Source organism: Bos taurus, chromosome 13, assembly GCF_002263795.3.
Source record: "Bos taurus isolate L1 Dominette 01449 registration number 42190680 breed Hereford chromosome 13, ARS-UCD2.0, whole genome shotgun sequence".
NCBI classification, from domain to species: Eukaryota; Metazoa; Chordata; class Mammalia; order Artiodactyla; family Bovidae; genus Bos; species Bos taurus.
In genome coordinates, this window is record NC_037340.1 from 7,558,937 (window position 1) to 7,584,700 (window position 25,764).

The following is a 25,764-nucleotide window of genomic DNA, read 5'->3' on the forward strand; positions in this document are numbered from 1 at the left end:
GAGAAGACTCTTAAGAGTCCGTTGGACTGCAAGGAGCTCAAGCCAGTCCATCCTAAAGGAGATCAGTCCTGAATATTCATTGGAAGATATGATGCTGAAGCTCCAATACTTTGGCCACCTGATGTGAAGAACCAACTCATTTGAAAAGATGCTGATGCTGGGAAAGATTGAAGGAAGGAGGAGAAGGGGATGACAGAGGATGAAATGGTTGGATGGCATCACTGATTCAATACACATGGAGTTTGAGCAAGTTCCTGGAGTTGGTGATGAACTGGGAAGCCTGGCATAGGGAAGCCTGGCGTGCTGCAGTCACCTCTTCGGGAGCTTTCCTTGAGACGGTAGTACTATATAACGGTAGTACTATATAGTGGCTAATGGTGTAGGCTATAGTTGTTGATGGAGATATCTATGTGGATTTTAATGGAAAGCTCTCTTGATTTGAACAAATTGCTGAACTTTGATGTGCTTCATTTCCCCATCTGCAAAATCGGGATAATTATACCATCAGTTTTGCTGAGTGTTGGAAAGATTATTTTAATTAAAGTATACATGTGAAGGTCCTGGCACACAGTGAGTTCTTTATAAATGACATCAGCTGTCGTTAATTCTAAGTGTTTAAAAAGTGTTATAATGTTATAATCAAGACTTATAAAGTATTATTTATATCACCTCCACAAAGGTATTATTAAATTGAAAGGACATTTTTATTGTTGATGGCATCATAGACTTAAGGAATATCTTGGTGGTTGCTTTTCTTGTGCTTTTAGCATTTGTATGTATTTATCTTAGGATATTTTATTTTATTTATGTAGCTATTATTTTTTATCTTACCCATTTCCCCTTTTGTCTTATGAACTCCTCCAGAGTTAAGGTCACCTTTGTACCTGCAGTGTATAAATGTATCATTTGGCACATAGTGGACTGTCAGTAGATGTCTGAAAGAGCTTCTTTCTGGACTGTCACAAGAATGTTTTCCTCATCAGGCTTTGATCTTTTTTTTTGCCCGCTGAGTGTTAATTTGACTCCATTCAAATATGGAGTCACTAGATTTGTATTTTGGTATTCTTCAAGCCCACATCAACTCTTGGTTAATTTAACATGGTTAATATTTAAATTATAAAATAAATCCTGAACCTAAAAGTTAAATACAAATGGAGATTCTGCTTTTATTTTGCAAGAACGTTTACTGAAGATGACCATAGAGGAGAGACGCAAAGAATACATAAGGGACTATGTTCCCCTGAACACCATCCCATCGTGGAAAGAGGAGATGAAGGGCAAGAGCCAAAATGATGGTAAGTTTCTCAGAACATTTTTTCAGGTAGATACCATTCCTATTTGTTTATGACCTCTGCAGGACAGTTGGTGATAGAATGGAATAACTGGCACTTAATAAAGAGATGTCATTTTTGCTATATGAAATAACTGGTTGTCATTTAATTGTTTTTAGCAATCTACCCTGTGTTATTTAAACTTAAATTGTATTAACGTAATTCATGTTTGGAAATATACCACATTTATGTGGTACTTTTTTACAGTTACTTTAAAAAATCTATTCTACAGTAGTGTTTGGAACAAATGATATTAGGGATATGCTGCTTTGGTGGGATGGCCTGTTGGGTTTGTTTTGATTAGGTTCATTTGTAAAGTTATTTTAAGAATTGGATACAGTTGAAAGAGTGTATTAGGAAGAACAGAGAAAAACCAAATAACATTTCATGTAATTTTAGAGAAGAGTTTATATGTTGTATGATATGTTATGTTTACTTGTAAAGTATTTGTATGACAAAGTTAACTCACTCTTAAAGTTTTTATGATCTAATGAGAGTCCAGATTGTTTCAGGGAAATATATGTGTTAGAATATAAATGAACTATTAAGTATTAGGAAGGTATATGGAAACAGTTCTACAAAAGCATAAGAGATTTAATGGATGTTTAACATATTATCTGTGAATGAATACTCATTGGTGTTAATAGTCTGAATGTGAAATTTAAGAAGAAATGGTGTTTTTTAAGGATATATAAATATTGAGAATGAAAGCTGATTTTATGAAAGGGACTTAAAACCTTCTAATTTCATAGATTGTGGTTTTAGATTGGAACACAATCTTAGATTGGCTTCCCTGGTGGCTCCAGACAGGGAATTATAGAGTATTCTATGGACCCAGATCAAGAAGATTAGCATGGAATTCCTATGGGCAAAATCTGGGAAATAGCAGCCAAATTAGCCTTTGGTGTCTGTGCAGAGAACATGTTTACCTCAGTGTTTGGGCTTTAGAGAGAATTTTGTTTTTCTAGGAAGGCAAAGTCTGTGGGCTCCTTTAGAGCTTACTCTGCCTGGAAACATGTGTGACCTTGGGCAAATGAGGTAGTGGCTGTACCCCAGGTTCTTTTGGGGTCAGTGAACAAGCTGATTGAGATATACACATCTGACCTGCTTGCCCAGTGTCTTCAGCAAATGCAGTCGTTTTAATAATGGTTGAATTAAGACATCATTGAGAGAAGACAGTGCTGTGTAAAGAAAAGTGTATAGATCACAAGGACAGATTTCTGGGCCTTCTCTGAACTAGGGCCATGTGCCTCTTCATGTTTTGGTCTCAGTTACTAATTCTTTTGTTTATGAGAAACTGATAGTGAATACTTAAGCTCCACTTTTTGTGACAGGTGAATCTGTCTTTTACCTTTGCTTCATTTATCTGATTTTCTTTCTTCATTGCTGTTGTAGGTGGTCATTTTCTAAGGATGATGATCTATTTAAACAAATTTTGCATCCTGAAACAGGTAGATTTCTGTTGCTGCCAGAATAATCGAAAAAGCAATAGTGATACGCAGGCTACACTGCCCAGTTTTCAGTCTGCTCACGTCTGTGTAGAGGCTTGGCCTTGATGTTGGTTGCTTCTATTTGAATAGTCATCATGAGAGACTTTTGGTTGAACTGGGTTGTTAGAGAACTCAAGAGTTGGGTATTTTCAGAGATACCACAGGCCAAAATATTTCCCCCAGTCAGAAAAGATACATTGAATAACACCGCACATTGTTATTCCCTAACAAGGGCCTATTATTTAATCATTTCTCCCAATATGAGCTCTATAAGTGATTTACAACTGCTGTCTATATTTCATTTTTTTCTTCAAGTTTTTTGATTGTGAATGTTTTTCATGAGGAACTAGGTGGTGTTATCAAAATTGTATTTCTATTAAACAGTGTTGTATTTCCATTTAATGTTACTGTATTGTGACCCAGAAATTGGTGACTGGTCTCTTCTCTTTTTCATGAAATGGAATAATATCTGTTAATTTCTCTGCATTATATATATCTTTCATTGTGATTTCTTCCAGTGTTACCTATCCAGTGCTCAATTATACTGAAATATTAGTCAAAAGAGTTTTGGTATTTTATTAGTTTGAAAGATCCTTTAAAAATATAAATCTTTGAAAAATGATAAAGGACAATTATATAGTAATATTTTTATATTTTATTTTTGAGTGTTTAAGCCACTGCTTGTAAATAGGTATGTCTTAATATATAAGTAGGTATTGGTATTTATAATAATTTAACCTTTTAAGTATAAGATTTCAAACTAAGTTTTAAAAGACATTTGTTTATGGGTCTATGTCATTTAGTTTCTGATTTGTAGGAAAAGAATACTATTTGTTGGGCTAGCATAAGCATAATATTCCAATTTTAAGTTAAATAGTTTATTGTTTATTATCTGCATTTTTATGGAAGACCATTTTGGCCTTGATGTTCATGATTACATGGAATGTTCTCAAGCTATTGTTTAAAATTTTTTTTCTTAATTTTGTTCAGTTTCCCTTTAATTAAATGCTTCTTATTATTGTATTGTGATAGACATTTAAATAAAAATGAGGAGAGTGGCCAAATGTATTTGTTGTAATTTTAAGCTGTCTTAACAAAAGGAAACCAAAAATTGCCAAACAATATAAAATCAATGTTTCTGCAGAAAGAAAGAAGCAAGTAGATGATATTTTTTACTTTGACTTACTAGTTTGATAATATCAGAAAGCCAGGGACCCATAGATGAAGAAGGAAATGGCAACCCACTCTAGTATTCTTGCCTAGAGAATCCTGTGGACAGAGGAGCCTGGTGGGCTGCTGTCCATGGGGTCCCACATAGTCGGACACGACTGAAGCGACTTCACAGCAGCAGGGACCCATAGAAGAAAGAATGGGAGATTACCCAAAAGACTGATACCCCAAAACCCATTTGCTTATTATTCATGGTTATATTTGTCAACTACTATTAGTAAATCTCTGAAATTACATGCTTCTGATTACTTCTTCCTCTGGTTAGCAATTATGTAATAATACTGTTTCATTTGTCAGTTGCTCTGTTGTAGGGAATTTTAAAATACTTGTTTCTCCTATTATACTATTTCTCTAGCACCTGTAATAGTGCCTTATGCCTAAGTGGGCTAAGTTAGTACATTACATAAGAATGCCTCAGAGGTTAACAGTCTACAAAGGACAATGCTTTTTTTTTTTTTTTTCAAACTTTAAAATGAGCATTTACTTCATTCTGTATAATAGGCTTCAGTTTCATCCACTTCATTAGAACTGATTCAAATGTATTCTTTTACACTCTTTTGGACTCTGTGGGAGAGGGAGAGGGTGGGATGATTTGGGAGAATGGCATTGAAACATGTATAATATCATATATGAAACAAATCGCCAGTCCAGGTTTGGTGCATGATACAGGATGCTTGGGGCTGGTGGACTGGGATGACCCAGAGGGATGGTATGGGGATGGAGGTGGGAGGGGGGTTCAGGATGGGGAACACGTGTACACCCGTGGTGGATTCATGTTGATGTATGGCAAAACCAATACAATATTGTAAAGTAATTAGCTTCCAATTAAAATAAGTAAATTTATATTAAAAAATTAAAAAAATAAAATGAGCATTTAAAAAGATATATAAAAATAGACTAGTATAATGAACCTTTATGTGCCCACCATCCAGTTTCAGCAGTTAATAATGATTAGTTTTATGTCATGTATATCCATGTTCCCTGGACATTTCTCCTAGACTATTTTGGAGCAATTCCTGTATATCTTACCAACTTTATCTGTAAATACATGTATGTATGCCTGTGCATGCATCTCTAAAAGGTAAGGGCACATTTTTGTTATTTTAATATAACCACACTACTACTGCACCTGAAAATTAAGAATTCTTTAATTAAATGTCCAATTAGTATTCACATTTTTCTCATTATCTCATAGTTTTGCTTTCTTGTATGGTTGGTTTGCTTGAGTCAAGATCTAAACGAGTTTCACATACTGCATTTAATTGATATATTTCTTAAGTCTCTTTTAATCTGTAGTTTCTTCTCTTTCTGTCCTTTTGCCTCTTGCAATTTATCCATTGAATAAAGTAGGCTATTTGTCTTATAGAATGTGAAATTTTGGATTTTACTCAGTGCATCTTTGTTGTGTCATTTAGCATGTTCCTCTGTTCCCCTGTGTTTCTTACGAGCCGGTAGTTAAATCCAGAGGCTTGGTCAGACTTGAGTTTTATTTTTTGGAAAGATTACTTTATAGATTATTATACATTCTTTTTTGCATAATGTCTGGTTATTGCTCTCTGTGGTGATTAAGACTGATCACTAGGTTCAAATATTGTCTGCCTAATCCATTCTTTGTAATGTTCCCTATCAACTTTTTGCCTACTGAATTTAGCAGCCATTGATGACTGATCCATTATTTTATTAGGGGTTGCAAAATAATGTTATTCCAATTTTATCATTCCTCCTGTTTATTGGACTTCTTTTTTTTTTTAATTTTAAAATTCTTTCCTGAGAAAGAATTCTCATCTTGTTTTATTTATTTATTTATTTTTATAATTTACATTTTATTTTTTTATTTTTTAAAATTTTATTTTATTTTTAAACTTTACAGAATTGTATTAGTTTTGCCAAATATCAAAATGAATCCGCCACAGGTGTACCTGTGTTCCCCATCCTGAACCCTCCACCCTCCTCCCTCCCCATACCATCCCTCTGGGTTGTCCCAGTGCACTAGCCCCAAGCATCCAGTATATAAAGAATTTTTCCTTATCAACTTTTTTGTTTTCATGCAGTACAGTTTATACAGAAAAGGCAAATAAATGCTGTTTCCTTTTATTTGCCTGTTTTCAGATTGCATTGGTTTTCTGAAATCCTATGAAAGTAACCAAAGGTTCTTTCTCTTTGAATCTTTCTCTTTAGTCCTTCTGTTGCTGCATATGGTAAATGGGAATGCGTCATTTAAAGTTAGTACCTGTACAATACATACAATTACTAAACTGTAGTCCTAGGATATAGTAGAAAGACAAAGATATATGAATGGATGGGTAGATATGATATAATAGAAGGATGGCATTGCTTCTTTGTAGGGACAAAAGTTCAGTTCCCAGGTTTAACTGGTGTGTGTTCTGTTCTCTTGTGCTACTTTCTTTGCTAAAGTTCTACTAGAATACCAGTCAGAGAAACATGATTTTGCCATGCTTAGGCTAATTGTCTCTTACTGGTTGCCCTTAGGGAAAATAGCTATAGTTATAGGGGGATCGTGAATCATTACTTTTAATGTTTATATGGAACAGTAAGGGATGAAAACTAAAATAATGAAGATGAGTTAGGTGGAAACTATACAATTATTTTATTCAGGTATGACAAAATGGTAAAAGGGTCATTTAGAAACTTGATATTTCATATCTTATATGTAATATTCAAATCTGATTTATAGGTCATTTGAAAACATTTAACTAGAAAATACCTGAACTGTGAAGTCTTTGTAAGTCTGAATTTCCATTTTTTGAGGTGTATAGAAATATTTTGAGATTTATGGGTTTACTGAAGGCATGTGTGTTTGTTTCTTTTGATTAACTTAGAAGTTCAGCCTTATTTGCTCTCTTTAACTCACTTCTACTTTTGAATGATTTTTAAGAGGTGACGGCAAACCAAAAAATATGTTATTTCTGTAAGAGGTGATGGCTGACCAAAGAAATAAAAGTTAAGTCCAAATTCTTGAGTCTCCCTATCACATTGAGATCTTATTTCAATGTTTTGGATTTTGTCATATTTTACCTATGTCCCAAGTTGACTGTTGATATTCAAAAATCATCAAAGAAAAAGTATCTTAGTCATGTTTCAGTTCCAATGCAGAGCCCTGTATTGCTATCCTTAGTAAATTAGCAATAACTATTTCCTGAATGTCAGTATATTTATTAATCACCAGAAATGAGGAAATAAGAATATAATTATGTTGCTGAAAATCAGATGGACGGGGTAAGGGACCATGTGGTAAAACAAATTTAAAAGTTTTAATAACTATGATGAGGTGGGCTTCGCTACAGATTTTAAAACTATATTAACCACATTATTTTTATTAAATATTTAATGTTGTTTGGAAGACAGGCCACAATTTAAAATGACTGAGTAGTTAGAAACATGGTATTTATAACAGGATTGAATTTAGTAGGGTTATAAAAATTGGAAAGGTATGTTTCCTATTATAGCCTTTTGATATTGATTCCTTTTAATATTTTCAATTTGAGCACTATACTTTAAAAGTAAAATAATCTGTAGAAGCAGAAGAAAGCTCAGAGCAGAACACCTCAACTTTATTAGGTACAAGTCTTTTGTTTTCAGTGGGTGGTGATTTTTTCCCCCATTTTTTACATGATCTTAAAATGAATTTAATTAAAAAACAGAAATCTCTTTTTGCCTCAGGTAACTAAGATCACTCAGGGTTATTCTTTTAACATTTATTTGTGAAGTTTCCATTACCTGTGAAGATGTTACCCAAGTAGAGCTTTTATTAGAAACAGATATTTTTCGCTCCAGAAGTGAAAAGTAGACTAAAGACTGGGCTTCCCAGGTGGCTCTAGTGGTAAGGAACTTGCCTGCCAGTGCAGGAGACATAAGAGACTTGGGTTCAATGCCTGGGTTGGGAAAATCCCCTGGAGAAGGAAATGGTAACCCGCTCCAGTGTTCTTGCCCGGAGAATCCCATGGATAGGGTCACAAAGAGTTGGATATGAATGATGTGACTTAGCACACAGCACATACAGATTAAAGACTAAAATCCTAAAATGATCTGAATTCTTCTATGAACTGGCCTTTCTCCTTTTGGCCTCTTATTATATCACCCTTTTTCTTGGTCTCTGCATCTAGCCACACTGTCCTTTCTCTTTCTGGAATGTACTGTGCTCCTTCCCACTGCTGATGATTTATCATTTTGTTTTTATCTTCACATCTCAGCTTTCAGTTCTCAGATTGAAACCTTTCTATTCTCCCTGAAGTCTTCCCTGAACCCTTGATCTGAAACAGGTTCCTATATTAAATACTTTCATACAGCATTGGTAATAGTTTGTTTTTAATGTACTTAATCATAGAATTATCTGATCAAGGTTTATCCCCTTATAAAGGCTACTTACTGTGAACATAGGGACCATGTTGTCTGTCTTAACTCTCCTTTATATCCCTGCCATCTAGCATAATGCTTGATGCACAGTAGATATTTAATAAGTATTTGTTTTGTGACTTGAATAAATGATAAACTATTTGCCTGGTGGTATTTCATTTCATACATTATTTTTTGTCTTTTCACCTTTTTTTTTTTTTTCCACTGAATTATAAAGATTCATGTGGGAATGATGGCCTTAGAAATTAATCCAGTTGTTTTTAATGTAGATAATAAATACTTTTCCTGTCTGTAATATAAGGTCAGTCTTACTCTTTTAAAGGTTAGATAGCCTATTGATAAATAACAGTAAAGATTCTACAGAACTACTGTATAGATATTTAACTAGTTAGTTGACCCAAGGATGAGAATTCATGTGTTACGTGCATACATCAGCAATTGTATATTGTTATTTGTAGTACTTAGTAACTGTGTGCTTAAATGTCAACACAACTTAAGTTAAATGAGTGTAAATGTACAAACTTAGGCCTATTATATAACAATAGTTTTAAGTGTGGAAAAATTTTCAGGTATTCTGAGTGCCTTTATTTTGTAATTATTGATTTTTGACACATAAAAAAACCTAGAAATTATCTTAATATTATATCCTGTTTAAGCCCTTTACTGAGTTTATTGGTTTGCATCAAAAAAGAACTTGGCTACAGATAAAGAATTAGGTTCCCATGGAAGAATTAAGCTGAGTAAGAGAATTTTGAGGATAAATGACGTTCACACTAATGTGTGAAAATATAAACAATTTTTGTATAGTGGTATTTTGTGTGAAGATGTAAGCATCAGTTTAGTCAGACATTTGTGAAATAAGGTTAACTTCTAAAATGGAGAAAAAAGAATATGAAATGATATAGGGATTCATAATTCACTACATGGTTTTTGTTTTTCCTCTGCCTTTATCTTATCCTTGGTCTTCTAAACTACTTTCCAACACAGTTTTAACAACACATAAGTTTTATTGCACATTGCATTGTGTGCCACCAAGTGCTATGTAAATTGTCCTTGGATTTAAACTTGTTTTTTAATATAATGTAGAAACAAAAATAAATTTTTTTTGATACATGTAAATATGACCCAGTTTTGAAACCACAGGATTTAAAGATCTTTCTGTGTATTTTATAGGTCCATAACTTCACCACAGATTGTGTTAGTTTTCTTTTTTAACCCATTAAATGAATTATACAAGTAAGTATGGTTTTACTTAAATCTATTTGATCAGTGCAGACAGGTACTTTGAGATAGGTTATAGACTGGTGGCAGCCAAAGTCAACCTTCCCTCCGACCCTCGTCCCCACCTTGATTGTCTTTCCTGTATGAGTCTTCTTTTTTCAAATATTTATTTGTTACATTTTCATATAAGTGTTCAAAATAAGGATTTGAATATAATTTACTGTTTTATTGAAGCCTTTGGTTTAGGACAAGTTGGGAGTTATTGATGAAGCAAGTAACAAAATATAGGTAATAAAGTTCAATAAACATCCTTATGCCTGGCCATATGAATGCCAGGGCAGAAGATATTTGTGCATTTGGAGGTTTGGAAATACTACATTTTAGTTTGGTCTAGCTCCAGAGCAAGTCATAGATTTCAGATTTTTGTTTGTTTCCTGGAGATTGAATTAGGATATATTCAGTTAAGAATCCAGACTATCCCATCGTGGTAATTCTCCCATCAATTTAGATTTGAGATTATATCTGCCATATGAAAATAACAGAGTTAAGAGATTTCCCGAATTTTATACTTCTCCTGTACTAGTGATTCTGTTGGGGTAAAAACTTTCAGGTTTTTTTTTGTTCGTTTGTTTTCCTTTTTGGTATAAGTTGAGGCTTAATGTATCAAATCCCTTATGATTATACAGTGGAAGTGACAAATAGATTTAAGGGACTAGATCTGATAGACGGAGTGCCTGATGAACTGTGGACAGAGTTTCGTGACACTGTATCGGAGACAGGGATCAAGACCATCCCCAGAAAAAAGTAATGCAAAAAAGCAAAATGGCTGTCTGAGGAGGCCTTACAAATAGTGAAAAGAAGAGAAGTGAAAAGCAAAGGAGAAAGGGAAAGATATATGCATTTGAATGAAGAGTTCCAAAGAATAGCAGGGAGAGATGAGAAAGCCTTTCTCAGCGATCAATGCAAAGAAATAGAGGAAAACAATAGAAAGGGAAAGATTAGAGATCTCTTGAAGAAAATTAGAGATTCCAAGGGAACATTTCATGCAAAGATGGGCTCAATAAAGGACAGAAATGGTACGGACCTGACAGAAGCAGAATATTAAGGAGAGGTGGCAAGAATACACAGAAGAACTGTACAAAAAAGATCTTCATGACCTAGTTAATCATGGTGGTGTGATCATTCACCTAGAGCCAGACATCCTGGAATGTGAAGTCAAGTGGCCCTTAGGAAGCATCACTACAAACGAAGTTAGTAGAGGTGATGGAATTCCACTTGAGCTATTTCAAATCCTAAAAAGATGCTGTGAAAGTGCACTCAATATGTCAGCAAATTTGGAAAAGTAGGCAGTGGCCACAGGACTGGAAAATCAGTTTTCATTCCAATCCCAAAGAAAGGCAATGCCAAAGAATGCTCAAACTACCGCACAGTTGCATGCATCTCACACACTAGTAAGGTAATGCTCAGAATTCTCCAAGCCAGGCTTCAGCAATACATGAACTGTGAACTCCAGATGTTCAAGCTGGTTTTAGAAAAGGCAGAGGAACCACAGATCAAATTGCCAGCATCTGTTAAATCATTGAAAAAGCAAGAGAGTTTCAGAAAAATATCTATTTCTGCTTTATTGACTATGCCAAAGCCTTTGACTGTGTGGATCACAAGAAACTGTGGAAAATTCTGAAAGAGATGGGAATACCAGACCACCTGACCTGCTTCTTGAGAAACCTGTATGCAGGTCAGGAGGCAACAGTTAGAACTGGACATGGAACAACAGACTGGTTCCAAATAGGAAAAGGAGTACGTCAAGGCGGTATATTGTCACCGTGCTTATTTAACTTCTTTGCAGAGTACATCATGAGAGACGCTGGGCTGGAAGAAGCACAAGCTGGAATCAAGATTGTCAGGAGAGATATCAATAACCTCAGATATGCAGATGACACCACCCTTATGGCAGAAAGTGAAGAAGAACTAAAGAGCCTTTTGATGAAAGTGAAAGTGGAGAGTGAAAAAGTTGGCTTAAAGCTCAGCATTCAGAAGACGAAGATCATGGCATCCGGTCCCATCACTTCATGGTAAATAGATGGAGAAACAGTGGAAACAGTGACAGACTATTTTGTTTGGGCTCCAAAATCACTGCAGATGGTGATTGCAGACATGAAATTAAAAGATGCTTTCTCCTTGGAAGGAAAGTTATGACCAAACTAGACAGTATATTAAAAAGCAGAGACATGACTTTGTCAACAAAGGTCCATCTAGTCAAGGCTATGGTTTTTCCAGTGGTCATGTATGGATATGAGAGTTGGACTGTAAAGAAAGCTGAGTGCCGAAGAATTGATGTTTTTGAACTGTGGTGTTGGAGAAGACTCTTGAGAGTCCCTTGGACTGCAAGGAGATCCAACCAGTCCATCCTAAAGGAGATCAGTCCTGGGTGTTCATTGAAGGGACTGATGTTGAAGCTGAAACTCCAATACTTTGACCACCTCATGCGAAGAGTTGACTCATTTGAAAAGACCTTGATGTTGGGAAAGATTGAGGGCAGGAGGAGAAGGGGATGACAGAGGATTAGATGGCTGGATGGCATCACCGACTCGATGGACGTGAGTTTGAGTGAACTCCGGGAGTTGGTGATGGACAGGGAAGCCTGGCGTGCTGCCGTTCATGGGGTCGCAAAGAGTTGGACACGACTGAGCGACTGAACTGAAGTGTTATCATGCCCATCAACTATATGATAATGGGAGTGATTTCTATTATTTTGTTAAGTATACGTGTGTTCTTTGTTACCTCTGGGAATGCACAGATTTTGGAATTAAATGTGTCTCTCCTCACATCCCAATTCTGCTGCTGAATACCCTACCTGGAGAACCTATGACATCCCTAAACTTGTCTCCTCATGTCTCAGTTACCCGACTGGGGTATTTATTTCTCCTTTTTAAGGTCATGAAGAGAACATAATTGAGATCAGAGCTCCTTCTTATTACAGAACACACCTTCCTCTTGTGTGAAACTTCTTGTGCTCATAGCCAGTGTATAATAGAAGGTAGATTTTTTGCCTATGCTTGTGACTCTAAGTACACATACAGTTTGAATTTGGACTGTCTGCTTTAGAAGGTAGGAAGTGTGACTGTTTCTTGGAATTTTACTGTATGATGTCTAGCGGAGGTTGTTGTGTACCAACCCATTTTGTAGTTTGAGGTAAGTATGCTAAGTAAGTTACAACTGGTCAAGGAAAAAAAATTTAAGACATTGCTAATTTGGAAACATCAGAAACTAATTTTTTTGTTTGTTTCTTCTATGAGTGCTTGTATGTGATTTTTAAGAATTTTGAAATTTGTACTATTAGATTTGAGAGAGAAGACGGCATGTAAAACTGAAAATACTTTTTGAATTAAAGGCTACTGTTTTACAATTTCTAATTTTTGTTATTATTTAGCACTTAGTAAGAGTTAATAACAAACTAATAACATTTCTGGCCTTTAATGTGTATGAATCCTAATTGTCATTTAAAAGGAAAAAAATTTCTGTTTAAAACAAAATCTGGCTGAACAGCTTTCATATACTAAGGGAATAGCATAATATGTACATCAGAGGAGATGACTTTCAGTTGAGAAAAATATCTTGAACATTTGTGGATATGAGAATCTTGGAAAGTAAGGGCAAAAGCAGACAGGAATTTTGAGTTTCTTAGGCTGCCTGAGAGAGAAAAGTGTGAAGGATGTAGGAGCAAAAGGAAAACGAGGCGTGAGAAGAAATAGTGGAGAGCAAGAGGTGGCAGGAAGCCAGTCCTGGTGTAGAGACAATCTGTCCATCTTTAAGGAATATAAATAGGATGGGCTCTGGAAATATTTATCTTACTTAATTGTTAAAATAGCAGGTGTGTCTGGGTGGAGATACCCAGATGCCTGACATCTTGGTTGTTTAAATGATGGTAGAAATTAAATGACTCATAAGAATACTGAATTTGACCATGCTTATAAATGTCTGGCAAATAAATACAAAAAATATTCTGGGCTCTGTAGTCTCTGAGTTCTTCATCTTATGCAGGTGATAACATGGCTGAGCAGAGATAATAATGACCATATAAGTTTACTAAACATATGCTTATCTCAGCTAAGTAACTGACTCAGATTTATGCTAACTTGGTTCTTAGGTGTGTTTAAAATCTTAACCATTTTAACAATTCAGGGTTTTTTTTCAGTACATTTACAGTCATCACTGTGTGTTAGTCGCTTAGTCGTGTCCGACTCTTTGTGACTCCATGAAGTGGGGCCTGCTAGACTCCTCTGTCCATGGGATTCTCCAGGAAAGAATACTGGAGTGGGTTGCCATGCCCTGCTTCAGGGGACCTTCCCCACCCAGGGATCAAACCAGGGTCTCCTGCATTGAAGACAGATTCTTTATTATCTGAACTACCAGGGCTTCCCAATTCAGTGGTTTTTCAGTACACTTACAGTCATCATCAGTACCCATTTCCAAAACATTTTTATCTTCCCAAATAGAAACTTGGTATCTTCCTAGGTGGTGCTAGTGGTAAAGAACCTGCCTGCCAATGCAAGAGTCATAAGAGATATGGGTTCAATCCCTGGGTCAGGAAGGTGGCTTGCAGAAGGAAATGGCAACCCACTCCAGTATTCTTGCCTGGAGAATCCCATGGACAGAGGAACCTGGTGACTACAGTCCCTGAGGTTGCAGAGTCTGACACGACTGAAGCGACTTAGCATGTACACACCTTCATGATCCATTATATAATAACTACCCATTTTCCTCTTTCATCCAAGTTCTAGCAATCTCTACTTATTTTTTGTATCCATAAATTTCCTGTTCTAGACTTCATATAAGTAGAATCATACAATATTTGTTTTTTATGTCTGGCTTATTTCACTTATTAAAATGCTTTCTAGGTTCATTCATATTGTAGTGTGTATTAGAATTTTCTTCTTTTTTATGGTTGGGTAATATTCCACTGTGTATATATGCCACATTTTGTTTATTCATTCATTTGTTGATAGACATTTGGGTTTCTACCTTTAGGCTATTATGAATAATGGTGCTGTAAACTTTGGTGTACCAGTGTCTGTTTGAGTCTCTATTTTCAGTTCTTTTGGCTACATAAATAGGAATGGAATTGCTGGATTATATGGTAATTCTATGTTTAACTTTTCGAGGAACCACAGTACTGTTTTCTACAATAGCTGTGCCATTTTACATTCCCATCAGCATTGTACAGGGTTTCCTTCACATTCTTACAAATGCTTGTTATTTTCTGTTTTTTAAAATAATAACAATATTTTAAAAAACAGAAACTAAGAATAATTTATTTCAGCAGTGTTTTCTAACTTTCATCGTACAAGTCTTTCACCTCAGTGGTTAAGTTTATTGCTAAGTACTTTATTCTTTTTGATGCTATTGTAGATGAAATTGTTTTCTTAATTTCCTTGTCAGTTGTTCATTGTTTGTACATGCTCAGACATGCAGCTGAACTTTGTGTGTTGATTTTGTATCTTGTGACTCTACTGAATTCAACCTAGTAATATTTCGGGTTTTCTACACATACGATCTTATCATCTGTGAACAGATACTTTCATTTCTTCTTTTCCATTCATAGGTGTATTCCCTTTAGGCTGGTGCTGAAATCAGTTTGTGTTTTGTTGAAGATTTTTACGTAGTTATTCACAAGGAATATTGGCTATAATTTTCTTGTAGTGTATTTCTTTATGATAAATTAGTTTTGGTAGGTGTTTCTAGGTATTTGTCCATTCTCTTTAGTTTATCCAGTTTTTTAGTGTATAGTTGTTCATAGTATTCCCTTATCATCCTTTTTATGTATGTGAAATTTGTAATCCTGTCCCTACTTTTATTTCTGATTTTAGAAATTTTAGTTTTCTCTCTTTTTCTTGGTATGTTTTCACTTGTGTCAGTGTATTTTCTGATTGTTTCCTTTGCCCACTGTTAATTGAATGTATTGTTTAATTTTCATATATTTTTTAATATTCCAGTTTTTTTTTTTTTGTTACTGACTTCGAGTTCCATTTTGATGAGAAAAGATTCTTTGTGTCATTTCAGTCTTTCAGAATTTATTAAGACTTGTTTTATGGCATAACATCCTGGATAATATTCCATGTGCACATGAAAATGACATTATTTTTGGCTACAGTGTTCTGTATATGCCTGTTAGCTCCTTTTGGTTTATAGTGTTCAAGTCCTCTACTTCCTTATGATCTTTTGTCTGGTTTTCCATCCATTATTTAAAGTGGGGTATTTAAATCTCTTATTGTATAACTATATTTCTCCTTTCAAGTATGTCACTGTTCTTTTATATAATCTGGGGGGCATTTTCTGTTGTTTGGTACATGTAAATTCATAATGGTTTATATCTTACTGATGAATTGACCTTTTAATCAATATATAATGTTTTTTATCTCTTGTAACAGTTTTTGTCTGCAATTAGTATAATCACCTCTGTTCTCTTTTGGTTACTGTTTGCGTGGAATATCTTTTTTGAAAATCCTTTCATTTTTAACTTATTTATGTCCTTAGTGAGTCTCTTGTGGCAGCATATAGTTGGATCCTTTCTGCCAAATTCTCTCTTTTGATGGGAGAGCCTCATCCTCTCTTTCATCTGCACATTATAGTCTGTTGTATGTCTGCCCCTAATCTTGTCCCAGGCTCACAGACTTGGTTTCTGTGAGTCTGTACTTGCCTAGAGCTTTTATGAGCTCTTTTATGAGCATTGCCTGCTGATTTTTCGATGTTAGTTTTGAGTTAGTTGAAGTAGGGATGAATGTTTTCCATCAGTTCTTCAAGTATCACCAGATAGAGGAGAACTGACTTACATAAGAATTTGCAAATAAGATCTGTTCTAATTCTCAGGAGAGAACTGGCAACCACTGCTACTGCCTCAAGGCCAACACTGCTGCTTTGCTGGGGAGGGTGTAGGACAAGGATGAGTAAAAATATTTACAAAGGTTTCCTACTCTTTTGGAAATGAGTTTTTCTTGATTGGGTGTTTGCTTGGCTTCTGTATACCTTAGACTATTTCCAGAATTTCAGCAAAGTTGATTCAGACAGTTTCTGCATGTTGTATTTGATGTTTATATCGGCAAATGAGAGGTTGAAGCTATCTGGTTCACCATTCTGCTTGAACTTTATAATTTCAGATATGAAAACCAACTGATGGCTGCTTTAACAAAGTAACCTTCAAGTTCAGTGGCTTACCCTGATAAAAGTGTATTTCTAGTTTGCCAAACAGTCCACTGTGAGTGAGTGTGATTAGTGTCGGTGGAGGAGTGCTGGCGGTGGTGGTGTTTGGATTGGGGAGTGAGAGTGGGTGTGTGTTTGAGGGAGCATTCTGTTTCATGTAGTCCTTTAGCAACAGAGCTGATCAAGCCTATGCCCACTTTAACATGTTGCTTCTGAGGTTGCCCTGGAGAACCTTAGGGGAAAGGGGAAAAGAGGGATGTGTTAGAGGTGTTTATGAGATAACCCTTGGAGATGGTCAAGTTGATTTTTACTCACATATGTTGGGCTAGATCTCAGGCACATGGCCATAATTAATTGTAAGACAGGCTGAAAAATGTAATCTAACCATATACTTAGGAAGAGGATGAAACTGGAAACTGATTTTGATGAACAGTTGATAATTTCTGCCCGACCAGCCATGCACAGAGCTTCCTTGAACTACCATATTCTGTTGAATGAGCTATAAGATACACCACTATTTTATATTCCATTAAGAAGGAAGGGGGAAAGTGTTAGCAATTGAATAAGTACACAATGCCATCTAATCACTCTTACCTCTTGCATTATATTTAAAATAGAAATTATTTTAGATTTACTCAAACAACTTTGCCTCAATCCACTTCTGAATCATTTTTTCCCATTCATAGTTGATGTGTTTCTTCCACAGAGTTATTTATGTGCAGTTAGGAAAGTTGATGATATAGCCCCACCTCTGTACCCTGCTTTTGTCTGGGATTTTCTTCTAAACCACTGATAACTATTCTGTAAGTTTTAATGCTGGCATATTCTTGATATTAGCAGATGGTGTTAATGAAAGTTTTCAACCAATGCTTGGACTCATGTTCTTTTTTCAAATGGTCATTTGGATTATTGCCTGAAATGTTGAGAGGTTGCAGTTGTCTAATTATATCACCATGAGAAGTGACAAATTCTCATACACAGTGGAGACTGTCATGACCACCACCTCCATGGCAGCAACTGTAAATACCTTTAATTGTAAGGCACCTGCCAGTTTCAGAGATGTTAAAATGTTTTTATTTTTTGAAGGCATCTTGCAGTTGAAGATGTATATAGTGTATAGTATGTTGAATTTGTTTTGAAATTCAAGTGTTTTTTTTTTAATATTTAAGACTTTAAAAAAATGATATCTAAGCTATTGAAAATATTGGTTATTAGAATTTATTAAAAATTATATTTCAGTTTTTCAGGTTCTTTTCTTTGGAGATTAAGTGAAGGGTAAGATGGATCAGCTATTTGGAGCACTGGCTTAAAGTTATGAGAGTCTGATTTTACAACAATACAGGAAAACACTTAAACACTGTTGGTTGCTCCTGAATGGAATGGACTCTGACAGTGCTTTTTCTGTCATTGAAATTATTCATAAAGGTTTTGGATGAAAACCATAAAAAGTGAAAGCACTTCTTTTACTGGGCAGTAATTGAACAAAATGTTGTGTGGTGTGTCTTTCTGATTGTTGAGATTCTTATTCTGTAATAATTTAATTTTATATAAGTCGTCTTCCCTTTTCTGATTGTTGACAGTAATTTATCAATGCTTTCTGTTGGTTTGAAACACTAGTGATTTTTTTCCTTAATGTAAGACAGACAGCTAAATACATATTTCTGTTCTATTTCTAATTAAGTGATTAAACACACTAAGCCAAGGCATTTTTTGAAACACTGATTGGCCCAGAGGAAGTATAGATTCAAGGAATAGTATTTTTCTCTCTGTGGATTTCACTACAAATGTTACCTCATTTTTCTGGGGGCTCAGGAAAGTTTGTTGGTTCTTTTAAGGTTTAGTTTGTGAAAGTGGCTACTATCAATTTTATTTTTAATTAAAAAAAAAAGTCTTATGAATATGACTTTCTTTTCTTCTCTCCTCCCTCCTTCCTTTTTCTCTGTTGTTAGAGAGTACTTTTGGCCAGACTCTTTGGAATTATCAGTACTTAGACAGCTACATAAGGAATCTTCTGACCTTTCCTGTTAATGGCTCAAATGCTCATTAACGAGGATTGTTCAAACACATTTGGGGAGCACATTAAATAGATGAAGGACTGTAGTTGATTGACAAAAAAAAAAAAAAAAAAAATAGATGAAGGATCGCCATCTTATAGGAAGAAAGAGAGCCAGAGGTACATATTTTTCTTATTTTCTTCCACGTACCCAATCTAGATGTCAAGTTATCTGGGATTTGCTTTTACCGAAAATCATGATAGTGATAATAACACTTCCACTTTAGTTTTTGGCCATTCATAATTTGTGAATAGCTCCAACCTGGAATTTTAAAGACTGTTTATGTTCATGAAATGATTTACTGAGTAAATATATGTTCTTCATTGTAATAAAAACAATGGGAGGAAAACATACCTTTTTTTCTAAATAGAGTTGTACTGTTTTTCCAAGTGTTTGATACATCTCTCTCTCTGCTATATTTTTGTGGTATTATTTCTAATATATTGAAGTACTTTTTATTTAAAGTAAATACATAGTATCTCAGTATGCATATGGATTGAACTTCATTACTTTGATGATGAAGAATTTCTTAAATGCTGTGATACATGAAATATGTCTACAAATTAATGAGTAATTTATTTAAAGCTTTGTAATTGTTTCTTAAAATGAGTTAACATTACTTACAAGTAAATAACATGTAGCTTTTAAAAAATATTATTTATATTAATTAAAATTATTTTTAAGAAGAATTCAGTTCAGTTCAGTTGCTCAGTCATGTCCGACTCTTTGTGACCCCATGAATCACAGCACATGAGGCCTCTCTGTCCGTCACCAACTCCTGGAGTTCACTCAAACTCACATCCATCGAGTTGGTGATGCCATCCAGCCATCTAATCCTCTGTCGTCCCCTTTTCCTCCTGCCCCCAATCCCTCCCAGCATCAGAGTCTTTTCCAATGAGTCAGTTCTTCGCATGAGGTGGCCAAAGTACAGGAGTTTCAGCTTTAGCATCATTCCTTCCAAAGAACACCCAGGGCTGATCTCCTTTAGGATGGACTGGTTGGATCTCCTTGCAGTCCAAGGGACTCTCAGGAGTCTTCTCCAACACCACAGTTCAAAAGCATCAATTCTTCGGTGCTCAGCTTTCTTCAAAGTCCAACTCTCACATCCATACATGACCACTTTAAGAAGAATATATTGTAACAAATCAAATTTTTTATTCTAGGAATTTATGTTAAGTATAATAATGATATAAAGAGGTTGGAAACCACTAGAAGTGGTCACTGTTATACATTTGTATATCTATGTATTTATGTTTTGATTTTTATAAAGCAAAAGAGTACATTAAATTGTGGCTATGATAAAGCACTCAAAAGGTATAAAAACATGAAGAATTAATGATGAGAGTTTCTACTTTCCTGAATACTGAATTCCAAACAAGTAAATACTGATAGTATTTGGCTCTTGTTTTTCCAAACCTTTATAAATTTTTAGCTTATTTTTATTTAATGCAACACTGTGTCAGGCATTGTTCTAAGCATTAGCAAATAGTGGAGAGTTATTATGAATACATTTTTAAGTACTTATTACAAATATGTTTTTAAATACTTATTACCCTAAGTAATAAATTATGAGAAACTGAGACCAAGAGAGGTTAATTAATTTATGGTTTAATCTAGTCAGTCTGTCCCTTGAGTCTATGCTCTTAATCTTTCTGCCTCTTAATGCTTTTGTAATGCAAATACTCTACTGTATATGTACTCTTATATAATATTTTGTTAGTTTTTATAGTAAAAACTAACATATGTACATAGTTCTTTGGAGCTTGCTTTTTCCACCTAAAACTATATTTTGACTTGGCCTTGCTTTTTAAAAACTATGTTTTATTACAATTCATTTAAATTTACTTACCATAAATTATTTCATCCTTGATGGACACTAGGTTTTTTTTTCACAGTTACTAAATCATTATGATGAATATGTTAATAACCCACGTGTAGATGTGTAAGATTTTAATGTGAAATCGATTCCTAAAAGTGAAACTGGGTCACAGGTAGTGCAGACTTGAAATTTTGGTAGTATTGTTAAATCGTCCTTCAACATGGCTGAAATAATTTATACACACATCAGCATTGTATGAATACCTGTTTTCTCATAATTCTGCCAACAGAAGATGCCATTAATTCCTGAAATGTTTGCCAATGGAAAGGGTAAAAACTATAATTTGTGCTGTTGAAAATTACATTTCTTGAATACTTCCAATTTATTAGGCATTTGAATTTCTTTTGTGAATTTATCTATAATTTTTTCACACTTTTCTGTTGGATTGCCTGTTTTTTGTGTTTTAACTTTTAAATGTTGCAGTATTTTTTAAAAGCCCACTGTTGAACAGTTTTGTAGTTAAGAAAACAGATTTGATACAGACGGCCAGGCTGAGTCCTGGCTCTGCCACTTCTTAGGGGAAGGTTGTTTAGTCTTCCTACGTTAGTTTCTTCAGTGGTAAAATAAGGTTAATGATGGTAAACCTCAAGGAATTATTGTGAGGATTAAAATATTAGTAATTTATAAATGACATAGAATAATACCTAACCCTTAGCCAGTGCTCTCAGAGTACTAGCTTATAGTAATTACTGCTGCTGTCACTTACGCTGTCTTGTTATTAGCAAAATTTAAAAATTTTGATCACATTGGCTAGTGTCTTATTTAGTATCTTTTGCACTTGAGATTTTGTTAAATTAAGACTTGTGCTCATTCTAATATCTGTGAAAGCTGACGTTTTAGTTTCTTCAAAAAGTTGGATAACTTACAGGTTGCTCATCTTTGTGAAATTTCTTTTGTGTGGTAGGAGGTAGGTGGTCTTAAGACTTTTGGTCCAAAGAATATCTAGTTATGCCCATTGGTATTTTGTTAATCATGTACTAAAATTTCCACGTATGCAAGAATCTGTTTCTGGGCTCTTTTTTTCTATTTCATTGTGATCTATTTGCCAATTCTTATGTCAGTATTACACTCTTATAATTACTATAGTTTATTTACATATTTTGATATTTTGTTTGGGAAAAATCTACTCTCATTCTTGTTCAGAATTTTCATAGTAATGTGATACACTTTTTCCAACTGATTTTAGATTTTGCTCTACTTAAAGAATAGAATTCTATTCATATTTTATTAAAAAAAAATCCTGTAAGGCTTTAAAAAGGTTGATATTTTAACAGTGTTGAATGTTCTTATCCAAGAAATTAATAAATGTGATACATGCACATGGAGAGTCAAACAGTACAGACAGCATAAAACGAAAAATAAGCCTTTATCTTTGGTTTACTTCCCAAATCTGTTATCACCATTAATATTTCATGTATTTCATGTAGAAAAATTTTGTATTTATATAAATGTGTATTTAGAACTCCCTTGGGCTTCCGTGGTGGCTCAGAGGTTAAAGCGTCTGCCTGCAATATAGGAGACCTGGGTTCGATCCCTGGGTTGGGAAGATCCCCCTGGAGAAGGAAATGGCAACCCACTCCAGTATTCTTGCCTGGAGAATCCCATGGACAGAGGAGCCTGGTGTGCTACAGTCCATGGGTTCGCAAAGAGTCGGACACGACTGAGTGACTTCACTTCACTATCCTTTTTAAAAAAATATTCATAGGATCATGTTCTAATACATTCTTTTTCCCACCTCATGATCTGTTATGGAAATTTTTCAATAAGAAATTATAATGGTTTATTTATTCCTAAAATCTTTGTTGTCTCCCCTTGAGTGGAAGTACTGGGATTTTATTTAATCACTCTCTTATTGATGGGCGTCTTATGACATCAATTTTGGTCCTGCCAGTATAATTAACGTTTTATACGACTGAGCGACTTCATTTTCACTTTTCACTTTCATGCACTGGAGAAGGAAATGGCAACCCACTCCAGTGTTCTTGCCTGGAGAATCCCAGGGACGTGGGAGCCTGGTGGGCTGCTGTCTATGGGGTCGCACAGAGTTGGACACGACTGAAGTGACTTAGCAGCAGCAGCAGCATGTTGTATATTTATTTTTGTATTCTCGTATATGTTTATGTCATAAGGATAATTTCTAGCCATGAAATTGTTAGGTCAAAAGATTCAAGGTTTTCAATTGGCAGATGTTTCAGTTTCCACTCTTAAAATGTTAATTTATTGTTGTATTCCCACTTGTAGTGTATGCAAATGTGTATTTCCCAAAACTACCTCTGGATTTTATCAACTGTGCTTTATTTTTTCCTCTTTGCTTGCTTTATTTTTTTAAGTCATGATGGAGGTTGAACCTAGTTTAATATGTTTGTTAGCCATTTTTTTTCTGTTGAAGGTTACCATGGACAAAGCACCATACTAAGTGAATTGCATGTTTGTTTAATAAATTATTTGCATAATCATGCGAAATGCCGGGCTGGATGAAGTACAAGCTGGAATCAAGATTTCTGGGAGAAATATCAATAACCTCAGATATGCGGATGACACCACCCTTATAGCAGAAAGTGAAGAGGAACTAAAGAGCCTCTTAATGAAAGTGAAAGAAGAGAGTGAAAAAGCTGGCTTACAACTCAACATTCCAAAAACTAAGGTCATGGCATCCGGTCCCATCACTTCATGGCAAATAGATGGGAAACAGTGGAAACAGTGACAGACTTTATTTTCTTGGGCTCCAAAATCACTGCAGATGGTGACTGAAACCATGAAATTAAAAGATGCTTGTCCTTGGAGGAAAAACTATGAACCTAGACAGTATATTAAAAAGCAGAGACATTTCTTTGCCGACAAAGATCTGTCTTTGTCTAAGCTGTGGTTTTTCCAGGAGGGCCTCCCTGGTGGCTCAGCTGGTAAAGAATCCGCCTGCAATGTGGGAGACCTGGGTTCGATCCCTGGGTTGGGAAGATCCCCTGGAGAAGGGAAAGGCTGCCCACTTCAGTATTCTGGCCTGGAGAATTCCATGGACTGTAAAGTCCACAGGGTTGCAGAGAGTCGGACACAACTGAGAGACTTTCACCTTCACTTCGCTTCATGTGTGGATGTGAGAGTTGGACTATAAAGAAAGCTGAGCACCGAAGAATTGATGCTTTTGAATTGTGGTGTTGGAGAAGACTCTTGAGAGTCCCTTGGACTGAAAGGAGCTCAAGCCAGTCAATCCTAAAGGAAATCAGTCCTGAATATTCATTGGAAGGCGTGATGCTGAAGCTGAAGCTCCAATCCTTTGGCCATCTGATATGAAGAGCTGACTCACTGGAAAAGACTCTGATGCTGGGCAAGATTGAAGGCAGGAGAAGGGGACGACACAGGATGAGATGATTGGATGGCATCACTGACTCAGTGGACATGAGTTTGGGCATGCTCTGGGTATTGGTGATGGACAGGGAGGCCCGGAATACTGCAGTTGATGGCGTTGCAAAGAGTCCAGCACAACTCAGTGACTGACCTGAACTGAGTAATAGGGGAAACAAACATTCCCTTGGAATTAGGAAAGATTCTGTTTTTTTTTTCCTGTTTATTTATTTATTTTACTTTACAATATTGTATTGCTTTTGCCATACATTGACTTGAATCTGCCATGGGTGTACATGTGTTCCCCATCCTGAACCTCCCTCCCACCTCCCTCCCCATCCCATCCCTCTGGGTCATCCCAGTGCACCAGCCCCGAGTACCCTGTATCATGCATAGAACCTGGACTGGCGATTTGTTTCACATATGATAATTTACATGTTTCAGTGCCATTCTCCCATATCATCCCACCCTCGCCCTCTCCTGCAGAGTCCAAAAGACTGCTCTATACATCTTTGTCTCTTTTGCTGTCTCAGATACAGGGTTATCATTACCATCTTTCTAAGTTCCATATATATGCATTAGTATACTGTATTGGTGTCTTTCTTTCTGGCTTACTTCACTCTGTATAATTGGCTCCAGTTTCATCCACCTCATTAGAACTGATTCAAATGTATTCTTTTTAATGGCTGAGTAATACTCCATTGTGTATATGTACCACAGCTTTCTTATCCATTCGTCTGCTGATGGACATCTAGGTTGCTTCCATGTCCTGGCTATTATAAATAGTGCTGTGATGAACATTGGGGTACATGTGTCTCTTTCAATTCTGGTTTCCTTGGTGTGTATGCCCAGCAGTAGAATTGCTGGGTCATATGGCAGTTCTATTTCCAGTTTTTTAAAGGAATCTCTACACTGTTCTCCATAGTGGCTGTACTAGTTGGCATTCCCACCAACAGTGTAAGAGGGTTCCCTTTTCTCCGCACCCTCTCCAGCATTTATTGCTTGTAGAATTTTGGATAACAGCCATTCTGACCAGTGTGAGATGGTACCTCATTGTGGTTTTGATTTGCATTTCTCTGATAACAAGTGATGTTGAGCATCCTTTCATGTGTTTGTTAGCCATCTGTATGTCTTCTTTGGAGAAATGTCTGTTTAGTTCTTTGGCCCACTTTTTGATTGGGTCTTTTATTTTTCCGGAATTGAGCTGCAGGAGTTGCTTAAGTACTCAATATGTGCCAGACATAGCTGTAAGTTCTTTACAGATGTTCACTTATATAAGCATCACAGCAGCCCCATGGGGCACAGGGATTATGTTACTTTACAAATGAGGAAGCTCAGGTACCAAGTGGTGGTTTTGCCCAAGGTCACAGTTGGTTTGGGAGAGGCCTTCTGGCTTTCTGTCCTCTTCACTTACACCCTGATAATGCGTGCTTTTGTTTTGCAGAAGTGTTGCTTATGTTTTTATGTGATGTGTGCTTATTATTAATTATTTTTGAAAGATGTTTTTTATGCTGTGCATTGTATAATTTTTTGGATTACAATTCATAATTGGCATGATTTAATTTTTAACTTAAACAACTAGTAGAAAAAGTAAAGTTGTTATGGATAATAAAATTGTTAATAATTGTCAAAAAATTGTCAACATCGTG

The 25,764-nt window shown here is 35.5% G+C and overlaps 1 protein-coding gene across 3 annotated transcripts in view; it reads left to right on the forward strand.

The window, feature by feature from the left end:
• The window catches only part of MACROD2 (mono-ADP ribosylhydrolase 2), a 2,330,645-nt gene that overhangs the window by 6,344 nt on the left and 2,298,537 nt on the right, over positions 1-25,764 (forward strand). For all 3 annotated transcript variants that reach the window (XR_009496772.1, XM_025000233.2, NM_001105029.1), the window contains 1 exon segment: positions 1,179-1,295. Coding sequence is in view for 1 of the 3 variants with exons in the window: in XM_025000233.2 (XP_024856001.1) it covers positions 1,179-1,295 (117 nt within the window). In the remaining 2 variants the exon portion in view is untranslated.